The 11539-nt window shown below is 56.5% G+C and overlaps 1 protein-coding gene across 1 annotated transcript in view; it reads left to right on the top strand.

The window, feature by feature from the left end:
- PRDM13 (PR/SET domain 13) overlaps positions 1 to 7724 on the top strand; it is an 8464-nt gene extending 740 nt beyond the window's left edge. Inside the window, exons 1-4 of the mRNA XM_066994487.1 lie at positions 1 to 985; positions 2452 to 2583; positions 2690 to 2810; positions 5537 to 7724. The exon at positions 1 to 985 is cut by the window's left edge and continues 740 nt beyond it. Coding sequence (XP_066850588.1) covers positions 845 to 985; positions 2452 to 2583; positions 2690 to 2810; positions 5537 to 7035 — 1893 coding nt within the window. The 5' untranslated portion in view covers positions 1 to 844 and the 3' untranslated portion in view covers positions 7036 to 7724. The remainder of the gene's footprint in view (positions 986 to 2451; positions 2584 to 2689; positions 2811 to 5536) is intronic.
- The last annotated feature ends 3815 nt before the right edge of the window (positions 7725 to 11539 follow it).

Genomic DNA, 11539 nt, shown 5'->3' with positions numbered 1-11539 from the left:
GCGCTGTTCGTCCTCCTTCAGGATCAAAGCCCGTCTAAATAGATTACTGGCCTGAAACCAAGCCACTGAAATGGTAATATGGTCGTTCCTAAAAAAAAAAAAAAAAAAAAAAAGTGTAGGTATTTTCTGGTGTTTTCCCATCAAGTACCTGCCCAATTTCTGTATGGCACACGCCAGGAATCAATAGAAGTTAACAAGTCCTCAAAACATTCCCCATCTCTTTGTTTAATCTCCTTTACAATAAAGCCAAGGGAAGAGAATTAAAAATCTTTGAAGTATATTAAACCTCAAAAGGCTCAGCCAAGTAGACTTAAAATAGTCACTTATTTTCCAAAACTGGTTTGTCGAGGAACAATAAAAGGAAGCAAAATTTATGGAGAAATTATACAGTGGATTTGTCACTTAAAATATCGTAACTGTCTCGGGGACAATACCCCATGCTGAGGATTAATGGTCCCTCCAGACCTTTGATTCACCAGCGCCTTTTCTTTGCCCTTGACAAATTGGATTTTTAGGAATGGGAAGGTCGCCTGGCCCATTGTTTGCCGGCCATTCACAGCGCTTGATTATGCAGGAGGGTTAGGGAAAGGCTCCATGTGACCCTCTCGGATGGGACTCTGCAGCTGCTCGAGGAGCCCAACTCTCTCACCAAACTCTGCGCCCCAGAGCATCCCCCTGCCACGGGGTACCCCTCCTGCGCCCATTGAAAAGCCGCCGTGCGCGCCCGGCCGCGTCACTCTGCGGGCGGAGATACGCCTGTGCTCATCCTCCTCGCCGCCTGGCTCTGTCACTCCGGCCCCCTTAAGCAGTTTGGGTTCCCGACCGCTCGCACCCAGGGGCAGCGATGCAAACGAGCAGGGCTCCGGCCATCAGCGTGAGCGCGGAGAGCTGCATCCCCGCCGGGCTGCGCCTGGGTCCCGTGCCGGGCATCTTCAAACTGGGCAAGTACCTGTCAGACCGCAGGGAGACAGGACCCAAAAAAAAGGTATTTTCCTACGGTCTCCGCTGCAGCGCTGGACCTTGCTTTTCCGTTGACTCAGGGGAAGCGGGCTTGGGAGAAGAGGCTGCCTGTCCCCCTCCCTCTTCGATCCTCCCTTGCCAGAGTGAGCCAGGACGAGACAGGGGCGCCTTCCTAGAGCGTCCCGAGATTTCTCCTTGCCGCTTTGGCGAGCCACCAAAAGCCTCTCCCCCGCTTGCCGGCGACGGGGCCCCGTTAGCCCGGCTGGCTCTCCCGGAGGAGCGCACCCCTGTGCCTTGGACAGCGACTTGGGGGGACGCTCGGGGGCCGCCGGTGCCCGCTGCCCGGTTCCCGGTGCCCGCTGCCCGTGCCCGGTTCGCGGTTGCCGGTGCCCGGTGCCCGGAGCCCGAGGGCGCTGCTCCCGCCGCCGCTCTCCTTCGCAGCCCCCGTCCGCCCCCGTACCGGGGGGCTCCGCTCTCCGGGGCACTGTCCCCATCCCTCCCCGCGGGGACAGCCTGCCGGGGACGGCCCCCCCGCCGCCCTGCCGGCCGCACGGGCCAGGATTTGTCACGGTTTGCTCCCGGAGCCCCGGCGGCAGCGGCTGTCGGGGCTGTCGCATCCCCTCCCCGGTTCGTGCCCGAGCGGCAGACGGACAGATTTATTTCCAGGCTGGGCTCTGGGCCCCCCTCCTGCGGGCGCTGCTCCCCGATAACCCTCGCAGCCGGGGCTGGAGGGGGTGACACCGGCAGCCCCCCGGCTCCGGACTCGGGCCCCATCCGAAGGAGCGAGGAGGAGGCTTTGGAGGACGCTCGCCCCGTCCAGCAGGCATCCAGGGGGCTGCGGGGGCCAGCGGCCAGCCGAGCCCCTCTTCCACCCCCCGGGCAGCCGCGGCTCGCACGTTCCGCTCGGATTTTTAATGCCCTTTAATTGTTTTTAAACGCTCTGCCAGCCCACTCAAATTTATTTCTCATCTGGCTCCCTCGGTTACTCGATTTAGACCGCTTTGTTCCAATGACTTTTATTGCACGGTCATTCAGCGAATGGGCACTTCATTTTCTCTTTGTATGGGTAAGCAGATTATGAAGTATGGGTCTGCAGGGACTTCGTAGCGAAGCAGGATCCTCTCCCCTCGCCCTTTTCCCCCTCCGGGCCCCGGCTCCCGACGAGCCGTGCATTTCGCAACCGACCCGGGGCCGCACAAACCCTTCCAAAAACTCGGCTACCAGCACCTTACCGGGCATTTAACGCAGCGGCAAGGTGCTTTGGGGTGTTCCCCAGGTCTCCAGCAAGGCGCTGCCCACGGGTGGGCGAGCACGGGGGGGCGAAGCGGCGGAAAATCGGTGCCCCCCGACGGGGGCAGCCCCCGGGTGGAGGGGGCAGGCCGGCCGGGCAGGAGGGCAGGGGCTCGGGCAGCTTTTATTTTTTATTTTTTATTTGCTTTCTTTTCTCCTCGCCTCGCGTGGAAATGACAGCCGGTGCCGCCTGTCTTCCAGGTGCGGATGGTGAGAGGGGAATTAGTGGATGAAGCCGGGAGCTCAGCTCTGGAGTGGATAGGGTTAATCCGGGCCGCCCGAAACGCCCAAGAGCAGACACTGGAGGCTATTTCGGATCTGCCAGGAGGACAGGTACCCCGCTCGCGGCTCCGGGCCGGCCTGGCACCGCTCTCCTCCCCCCGCGTCCCCTCTCAAGGCTCCTGAAGAAGTGTCCTTTCTTCCCCCCCTCCCCCCCCAGATTTTCTACCGGGCTCTGCGCGATGTCCAGCCGGGAGAGGAGCTCACCGTCTGGTACTCCAACCCCCTGGCTCAGTGGTTCGACATCCCCGTCACGGCCACCCCGACGCACGACGAGAAAGGTACTGCTGTCGCGACACAGGGTCCCGTCCCCCCCCCCCCCCCCGTCGCGTTTTCACCCCCGTGTGCCTGCCACCCGTTAAAACAAGGCGCCGCCTGGTTCTTTTTAAAGGGCGATGTTTGGACGTGGTAGCGTATGGAAGGGTCCCCGTCCCTTGAGCCGCTCACGGCATCGGCCCAATTTAGTGATCTTCTGGTTGACAAACGGAATTTTGTCAAACAACGCTAGCGTTGTTGTGCGAGACGCAGAATTGTTTTTGTGGGTTTTGAAAATTCCGCTTTCCCCTCGTGGGTTCCTCGGTCAGAGCTTCAGACACACAGTGCCAAGTTATAACGTGGGCAGATTCACACAGGCAGGTCAGAACGGGTACTGGCCAGCTTGAGTCAATTGGGGTAAAAATAAAGTCGCCGTCAAATTAAACTCAAATAAACACGCCCGAGGATATCAGGCTGGGAGGACATCCGTCTCGGCTCGCTTGTTTCAATCTGCGAGCTGCTTCTCAGCTGGAATCACACCCTCGCCTTTACGATGTTAAAGAAACGATAACGCGGCGACAGATGAAACAGGGGGAAAGAAAACGAAAAACTTCGATGCTCCTCTGTTGGGCTCGCCCGGCGGTGGGCACCGGGGGCTTCCCCTGCTCATCCCCGAGCTCCGTCGGAGCCGGAGAGGGGCTGAGCCCACCTCGACCCCCGGCTGAGCTCTGCGGGGGTGATCGGGATCCGGCCCGGAGGGCACCGGGGGATGATGCTGAAGCTCCGGGAGGGGACAGCTGGCTTCCCGTGGGACACCTGCGATGCGCAAGAGCCCACGTCCCTCCTTGTGCTGAAGCCGGAGATGGAGAAGAAACTCGTGGCCACGGTTCTGCTCCCTCTATCGAGAGCCCTGGGGCTGAGGAGGGTCGCAGCCGGGCTCGGGGGAACGAGGGCAGCGCAGCTCCGGCCTGCCAGGGGCACCCTGCGGGCGGCATCGTCCTGCCGGCGGGCAGGCGCCCGTAAACTGCAAACCGGCCCCGGTCTGCGGCCCCGCCGGCTCCAGAGCAAGCAGCACGGCTCGGAACAGGTGCATGGAAATGCCCAGACACAGCTGGAAGGACGGCACGCTGGAAGAAACCGAGGGGAAGAAATTCCGATTTAAAAAAACAAAATCAAAAACACTTGAAATCTTGAACAAACGTGTTCGAATTGATTTTAACACAACGACAAAGACAAAGGTGGTTTTCTTTTATTTTTTTTCTATTTTTTCTATTTTTTTCTCTTTTTTTTTCTATTTTTATTTTTTTATTTATTTTTTTCCTTTTTTTTTTTTCCGTTTGCTTGCATTTTTCCTGCCCCGGGCTGGGGACAGCGGACGGACGCGCACAGCCAGGGGTCTCTCCGGGGCCGCCTCCCCGCTTCGCAGCGCCAAGGCGGCGGCATCGGTGCCGCGGCTCAGCCTCCAGCTGGCGCCTCCTCCCCGCCCGGCCCGAGCCAACCTCAGCCCCCCGCTACCTGCAGGCTGCCTACACGGCTCCCACGGCACGGAGCAGCGAGGGACAGCTGTGCCCGGCGGCGGGGACACCGGCGACAAAAAGCCCGGTGTCATTCCAGGCTGTCCCCGCCTGTCCCCCAGGACCCCCGGTGGCCGTGCCCTCGGCGCTCGGCCAGGGACTCCGCGAAGCCCTCGTGTCCGGAGCTGTCCCTCGGTCTGGCTCGGCGTCTGTCCTCCCGTCCGTCGGGTTGGGGCGGCACGGCAGGGGCGAGCACCAGGTGGTGACATGCAAGGCGGGCAACAGCTTTTAGGGACCGAGATGGCGTTGGGAATGTGTGCTTGGGTGGTTTAGGGACTGGGATGAGGGAGGGAGAGGGACAGAGAGGGAAAAAGAGATATAGAGGGGGATAGAGAAGTGGGAGAAGGAGAAAAGGGGAAAGTGAAAGGTGGGGAGAGAAAGAGAGAAGGAAGGAAGGAAGGAGAAAGAGAGAAAGAGAAAGAGAAAGAGAAAGAAAGAAAGAAAGAAAGAAAGAAAGAAAGAAAGAAAGAAAGAAAGAAAGAAAGAAAGAAAGAAAGAAAGAAAGAAAGAAAGAAAGAAAGAAAGAAAGAAAGAAAGAAAAGAAAGAAACGTATGGAAGAAAGAAATGACAGAAAGAAGGAAAGAAAGTAAGAAAGAAAAAGAAATGTCAGAAAGAATGTCAGAAAGAAAGAAAGAGGGAAAGAAAAAGAGAAGAAAGAAACGACAGAAACGACAGAAAGAAACGACCGAAACTAGAAACGACAGGAAGAAACGACAGAGGAGAGGCAGCGAGCGAGGCACCCGGCCCCGCAGCGAGCCCCCGGCCGGTGCCGGCCGCCCCCGGTGCCGCTCCCGGGCAGCTCCGTGCCGGACGGGACCCGCGGCTCCCCGGCACCGGGCCCGGCCGCGGCCACCGAGCTCGGTTCCGCCTGGCGCGGTGCTGAGGGCACAAAGGGCATTGTCCTCTGCAAGGGAACGATTGCATATGGCCCATCCATATCGGATATTGTCTCGGCGCCTAATGAGGGGCTCACGATCATTACGTTGCCCTTTGTTCGGCGCAGCCGACTCCCTGACATACGCTACCTCTTGTGCAAACGCCAACAGATGGGCCCCCCGACAGACGACCCGCGGCAGCAGCTGCTCCCCCCGGGCCGGGGCCGGGGCCGGGGCCGTGCGGGGCGGGGGTTGCGGGGTTGCGGGGTGCCGCTGACGGTCCGCTCCGCTTGCCTCCGCAGGGGAGGAGCGGTACATCTGCTGGTACTGCTGGAGGACCTTCAAGTACCCCAACAGCCTCAAGGCCCACGTCCACTTCCACTGCGCGCTGAGCCACGGCCGGCCCTTCCTCCACCACGACCACGGCCGGCCCGCCGCCGCCTCCTTCGGCCTCTCGGCCAAGGCGCCCGCCGAGCTGCCGGCCGCGGCCCCCCGGGGCCCGGCTCTCCCCGGCTGCGGCCCGCGGGACGCCCTCAAGCGGGAGGCCGCCGCCTCCCCGCCGCCTCCGGCCAAGCCGGGGCCGCCCCGTCGGGGGGCGGGCAAGGAGGAGCAGGAGCGCGCCCTGGACATGAGCCTGGGCGCCGCCCGCGGCCCGGGCCCGCTGCCGGGGCTGGGGGGGGGTCCCGGGCTGGCGCTGTGCCCCGGCGCCCGCTCGGCTTTCCGCCCCGCCGGGCCGCTGCGGGACGAGGCGCGGGGCGCCGCCGCCGCCGCCGCCGCCCTGGGCTTCTCCAAGCTGCTGGGGGGGCTGAAGGCGGGGCGCGCCGCCGTCGAGGCGCCGCCCAAGTGCGAGGCCGGGCCTCCCCCGGCGGCCTCGGTGGGGGCGGCCGTGGGGCTGCCGTGCGGCGGCGGGGGGCTGCGAGCCCTGCCGCTGCTGTCGCCGCTGGACGAGGCGTCGGCTTTCCGGCAGGTGGAGCGGGGGCTGCCCGCCGCCGCGGCCCTGCCCCCCGGCCGCTACCCGGCGCTGCCCGGCGGAGCGCTGGAGCGCTTCGCCCTGCCGCCGCCCTTCGACGGGCTGAAGGCGTACGCGGGCGAGTGCGGGCTGCCGGTGATGCCGCTGACCGTCTACAACGGGGAGCTGCTGTACGGAGCCGCCGCGCCCTACTACCCGCTCAAGCTGCACCTCGGCGGGCTGCTCAAGTACCCCGAGGCCGTGTCGTACTTCGGGGGGCCGGCGGCCGGGCTGCACGCCGCCGAGCTGGGCTCGCTGGCCGGCATCGACCGGGAGATCGCCATGCACACGCAGCAGCTCTCCGAGCTGGCGGCCGAGAAGGGGCGAGGGCGGCTGGAGGCGCTGCCGGGGGGCGCGGCGGGGGGCGCCGTCGGGAAGCCCAAAAGCGGGCACCTGTGCCTGTACTGCGGCAAGCTGTACTCCCGCAAGTACGGGCTCAAGATCCACATGCGGACTCACACGGGCTACAAGCCGCTCAAGTGCAAGGTGTGCCTGCGGCCCTTCGGGGACCCCAGCAACCTCAACAAGCACATCCGCCTGCACGCCGAGGGCAACACGCCCTACCGCTGCGAGTACTGCGGCAAGGTGCTGGTGCGGCGCCGCGACCTCGAGCGGCACGTCAAGTCCCGGCACCCGGGGCAGAGCCTCGGCAAGGCGGCCGAGGACAAGAGTGACTCTGGCTACGCTCACCCCGAGCCGGAGCAAAAGACTGACAACGACAGCGACGTCGACGTCTGCTTCACCGACGACCAGAGCGACCCCGAGAGCGGCGGCGGGCACCGGCAGCAGTGAGCCCCGCTGAGCCCCCACGGGGCCGTCCCGGGGGCGGGAGTCCCGGGGGTGGCGGGGGGAGACGGGCCCCGAGCCCCCCGGTGGCAGCGGGGCAGCGACGGGGAGCGCCCGACCCGTCCCGACCCGTCCCGTCCCGTCCCGTCCCGTCGGACACCGCCCCGGGGCCGGGAGGGGGGCCCGGGCGGCGCCCCTCGTATGCTCGTATGGCGTGTCGAGGAACCTGTGCCTTCTGGAAGCGACTCTTTGCTATGTGCTCTCCTCTCTCCTAGCGGCCCGAGCTGGGGGGCTCCCCGCCAGCCCCGGCTCTGCGAGAGCTTCTGGCATCCGTGCGCTTTGTTGGACACCCCAGAGACGTTTGCTCGGTCCTCATAAAGCGATGCCGGCAGCTTTTCGGAAAAGAGGAGAAAAAAAAAAAAGCCCCGAGGAAGTTCGGGTACGGTAACAAGCAGGTGCACCATTTGATCGAGTTGCAATTATTTATAACAGATAATATTTGAGTAACAAATGTAACATAAATATTGAAAAGCATGAGTCTAAAAGCACGCACTATATCATTTTAAAGGAAACACACTCGCTGTTTGGTAGAATACAAATGTGGTGTATGTTTGTTTTCTAATGAATGATGTACAGTGGATACAGTATTTTGGTCTTGGTTCCAGTTTGTCATGCGATTTTTTTTTAAAAAATAAAGTTACTGACAAACTACCATTTGCCTAGTGGTTCGCTGGGTGCTGTCAGCAAGAGCTCGTTTTTCCACATAGAGCTCAGATCCTGCTCTGTGTAGTGCCTTTGGATCATGCTTTAAAGAGCTTGCCCCTGAGTATTTTCTCTGTGTTTTCCCCCTCTCGCTCGGGAAAAAAAACCGAGCAAACAAAACCCAATTCGTATGCCCACGGTTTTCGGAAAACATTAGTTTCTGAGCAGGGCCAGTGCACGGACGTGAGAGGCTGGGCTTTGCTTCACCTGTTCCTGTTCTGCAAACCTGCTCCTGCTGCAAGTGCTCCCCGGCAGGACCGCTGCAAGTGCAACTGTCTGAGGGAAACACCACCTTGTGTTTCCCTTGGAATGGAAATCCTAAAGTACGTTCAACTGAAAAAAACTCGGAAAAATAACCTCTTTGCCCTGGAAAGTCCCCCAGGTCCCCACGCAAAACGGTGAGGTGCTGTGGAGCGTGGCGGGGCAGCCACGCAGCTCTGCCACCCCAGTCCGGCTGCTGCTTTCCAGGGGATCTTGACCTCGGAGGCGTCCCAGGAGATGGGAGAGCCGCATTTTGGGGAGCCCACGACCCCTGTCAGATGGTAAGATGAACCATTCCCATTGAGTCGTGGGGTCGGGGCTCCCAGGGTTAGGCTCCCTTTCAGTCTGGGTTGAGGAGCCGCAACGTAAAACACAAATTGCTTCCAGCATCCGAGAGAATCTCGGATACATCGGACCTGCCTTTTGCTCACCGAAAGCCAAACATGCCTGACAGTAATAGGAAACGGAAATTCCAATGCCAGGCTTGGATTTCCTATAAAGGCTCGATTTAGATTCAAAAACTGAAGGATTTTTTTTTTTCATGGGCTGGTGCACCAAATACCCACCTACTCAATTCGCTTTTGTCCCAGGACACAGATGTGTGTTTCTGCCGTGAAAATAAATGGACCAGACCTGCCCGGGGCCCCAGGAGGAGGGCAGGATCTTGCCCCTACCTCCGCTGGAGCCCGCAAGCCCCGTGTCACCTCTAGCACCGGCAGCGGGACCCCGACTTTAGCCGTCCCCCTCTTTATTCACTTATTTATTTCAATATTTAGCTGCCGGGGCCCCCAGAGAAGCCTGCCGTGCAGGTGCTGCCGGGGAGAGGTGCGTGACGTCACGCACCCTGTGACGTCACGGCCGTGGCGTCAGAGCCGGGCCGGGCTCCCACGGGCAGCGCGGGGCCGCCTCCCAAATTCTTGCGGCTCCCCCGCGGGTGCTCACGGGCGGCAGCGCGGGAGGAGCCCCCCGGGAGCCTGCAGAGGGGGAGGCTGCGACGGGGCGGCTCCCCCGGCCTCCGGTCGCCCCCCGGAGGGAAACGTGGGTCTGCGAGGAGGTGGGAAAATGCAGGCGGCCCAAGGAGCCAGGAAGAAAGAGCAACTGGGTTTGTTTCCCGGATTTGTAATTATTTGTTGCTACAGTACACCTTCCGCACCTTATAATGTGGAGAAAATAACTAACCACGTTTACAGAAAAAAGAAATAAAATATCTTTCTAGCTGAGAAAAACATGATGTTTTGATCCATTTGATTTCTTCTTTGTAAAGAGGAAAGTGCATGTGGAAAGAATGGCAGCAGGGCTGAAGAAGAATTATCCTTTAAACGTCACTCCTTGACAGATTTGTTTCCTCAAGGGCCACAGAGAATAAATGCAGGGGTTCTGTGTTTTATTTTCTATGGGAGAACTCAAAGGTTATCTGAGTAAAATTGAACAAAGAATAATGAAAAGCTGCATTTTTCAAGTGAAGTATAGAACATTATGTGCTGGCTGGAAGTCAAGAGCAGTGCGGAATACCCTGGGATGGCTTTTGGGCGTTGTTAGAAACCAGTCTATACGTTCTGGAAATCTATCTTTCAGTTTCCAAATAATTCATTCTAAACCTCAGGTATTCTTGCAGAAAAAAATGATTTGATTGAACTTTTATTTTATTATTTTATTTTATTTTATTTTATTTTATTTTATTTTATTTTATTTTATTTTATTTTATTTTAACTTTTAACTGTTTTAGTGACTTTTTGACTTGCTTTTTCCATAAATGGAAACTGCAACAAGAAGTCCAGGTGAATCTGGAAGGAGGAGCCTGAGCAATGCCAAGAAGCAGACTGTAAGGTTCTTGGAGGTGATCGTAGTCTCCAGTCCATTTTGGTTTTGCTGTGAAACTCTGCCATATATCTTACTAGTTAATGCTGCAGTTACTTAATAACTGTCGTGTCCATAGCCTGAGGGTGCACATGGCTGAGATGTAGGGCTGGGTCTTACAGAGCAGAGACCTAGCTCTTACTGCACTAAACTTGCCAAATAGCTGCTTTAAACAACCTGTCAAGTACTCTGATTTTGTAAAGGTGCTGAACACTTGCTCTCCCCAGTGAAACTAACAGCGCTTATTTAAAATTTGTCAAGCTCTTTGACATATAGGTGAAAAATCCTGAGAAAGGAAGTGGATGCAGCCTGATGGCATGCAAATGAGTAGGTTTTGGGCTGGTTGCTTGCAGTTCTTAGTGAGGATTTGATCACTGCTGAGCCAGAGAATGGCTTGACATGCTTAAAGGTATATATCTTGAAAGCTTTCTGCACTAATCTCATAAATTCACACAAACAGATGTGATCTGATCAGAAAGCTCTGACCCTTACACTGAAGCAGGTATGAAAATGTGAGTGTTTTTAAGGGTCTCTTGCTAAGGACACAACTCTGATGTGACAAAGAAATAATTTATTGATTCAGAAAATGAATTCATTTGGGTACATTAACGTTGAAAATATTCCTATGGAGCTGTTTTTCTATTTTCTCTAGAAGTTGCGTTGTTGGAAGTATGTTTTGAAATAGTGGGTTTATTCCTAAGTGTTATTTCCAACATGAAAAAGAAACCCCAATCCTGCACCTGACAAAGTGAGCAGAAAGCCTTGGATTGAAAATTCCTGTGTGACAGGGAGACGTGGGGAAGGAAGAAAGTCTGACTGTGCTTGTCTTCAGGTCAGGGAACGGTGAAGGTCAAGGAGTGTTTTTGATCTTTTTGTTTTCCTCAAAACTGTCTGAAAAGAGTGATTTTAAACTTGACTGAGAGCAGTTACTTCCCTGAATTATCACCTGAAGGTAAAGAGCAACATGTCAAGGCCAGGTTCAAGCTCACTGGAGTTCATTGGACCATAGCAGATAAAATCTCGGAGCAACAAAATGCTTTCAGGTATATTCAAAGTCAATCCAATGAGGGATGATTCCCTACAGCATGTCGGATGTTATAAACTTGTATTTTACAAGAAACAGGAGGTGGAAGATTCTTAACAACTGAAAAACACAGCAAAAGAAATGGATTACTAGATCTGAGGTGTATATTCAGTGTATATTCATCTATGTTTAGTACTGAGATTATGAAATATTATGGAAAACTGAGCAAAGTTCACACTTTTTTTTTTTTCTGTAGACTTGCAGCTGTGCATTTTGTTTGTTTGTTTGTTTTACATTTCACAATTTTTTATCTGTTCAGGTTTGGAATGTGCTATTCCATTTCCACGGCAATGGAAGGGCTTGTATCTGTATTCTTTCGTAGAAAGTGTAGACTGCTTGTACCTGGGAAGAGTGATCTGCTGCCAGGTGATCTGAAGTTTTGCTTTGAAATGGAGAAAATCTGATTTAGAAAAGCAACATTGATAAACTAAGGTTTGGTGTGCTAAGGAATAGTTCACAACTTTTTTTTTCTTTTTTTTTTTTCTTCCATTCGCATCACTTTAGCCTCATCGCAAATAAATAATCAGCTGCATGTGAAAAATACTA

The sequence above is a fragment of the Anser cygnoides genome, chromosome 3, assembly GCF_040182565.1.
Source record: "Anser cygnoides isolate HZ-2024a breed goose chromosome 3, Taihu_goose_T2T_genome, whole genome shotgun sequence".
Classification (NCBI taxonomy): domain Eukaryota; kingdom Metazoa; phylum Chordata; class Aves; order Anseriformes; family Anatidae; genus Anser; species Anser cygnoides.
The sequence above is the reverse complement of the archived record's forward strand: the minus strand, read 5'-3'. Positions and strand labels throughout refer to the sequence as shown.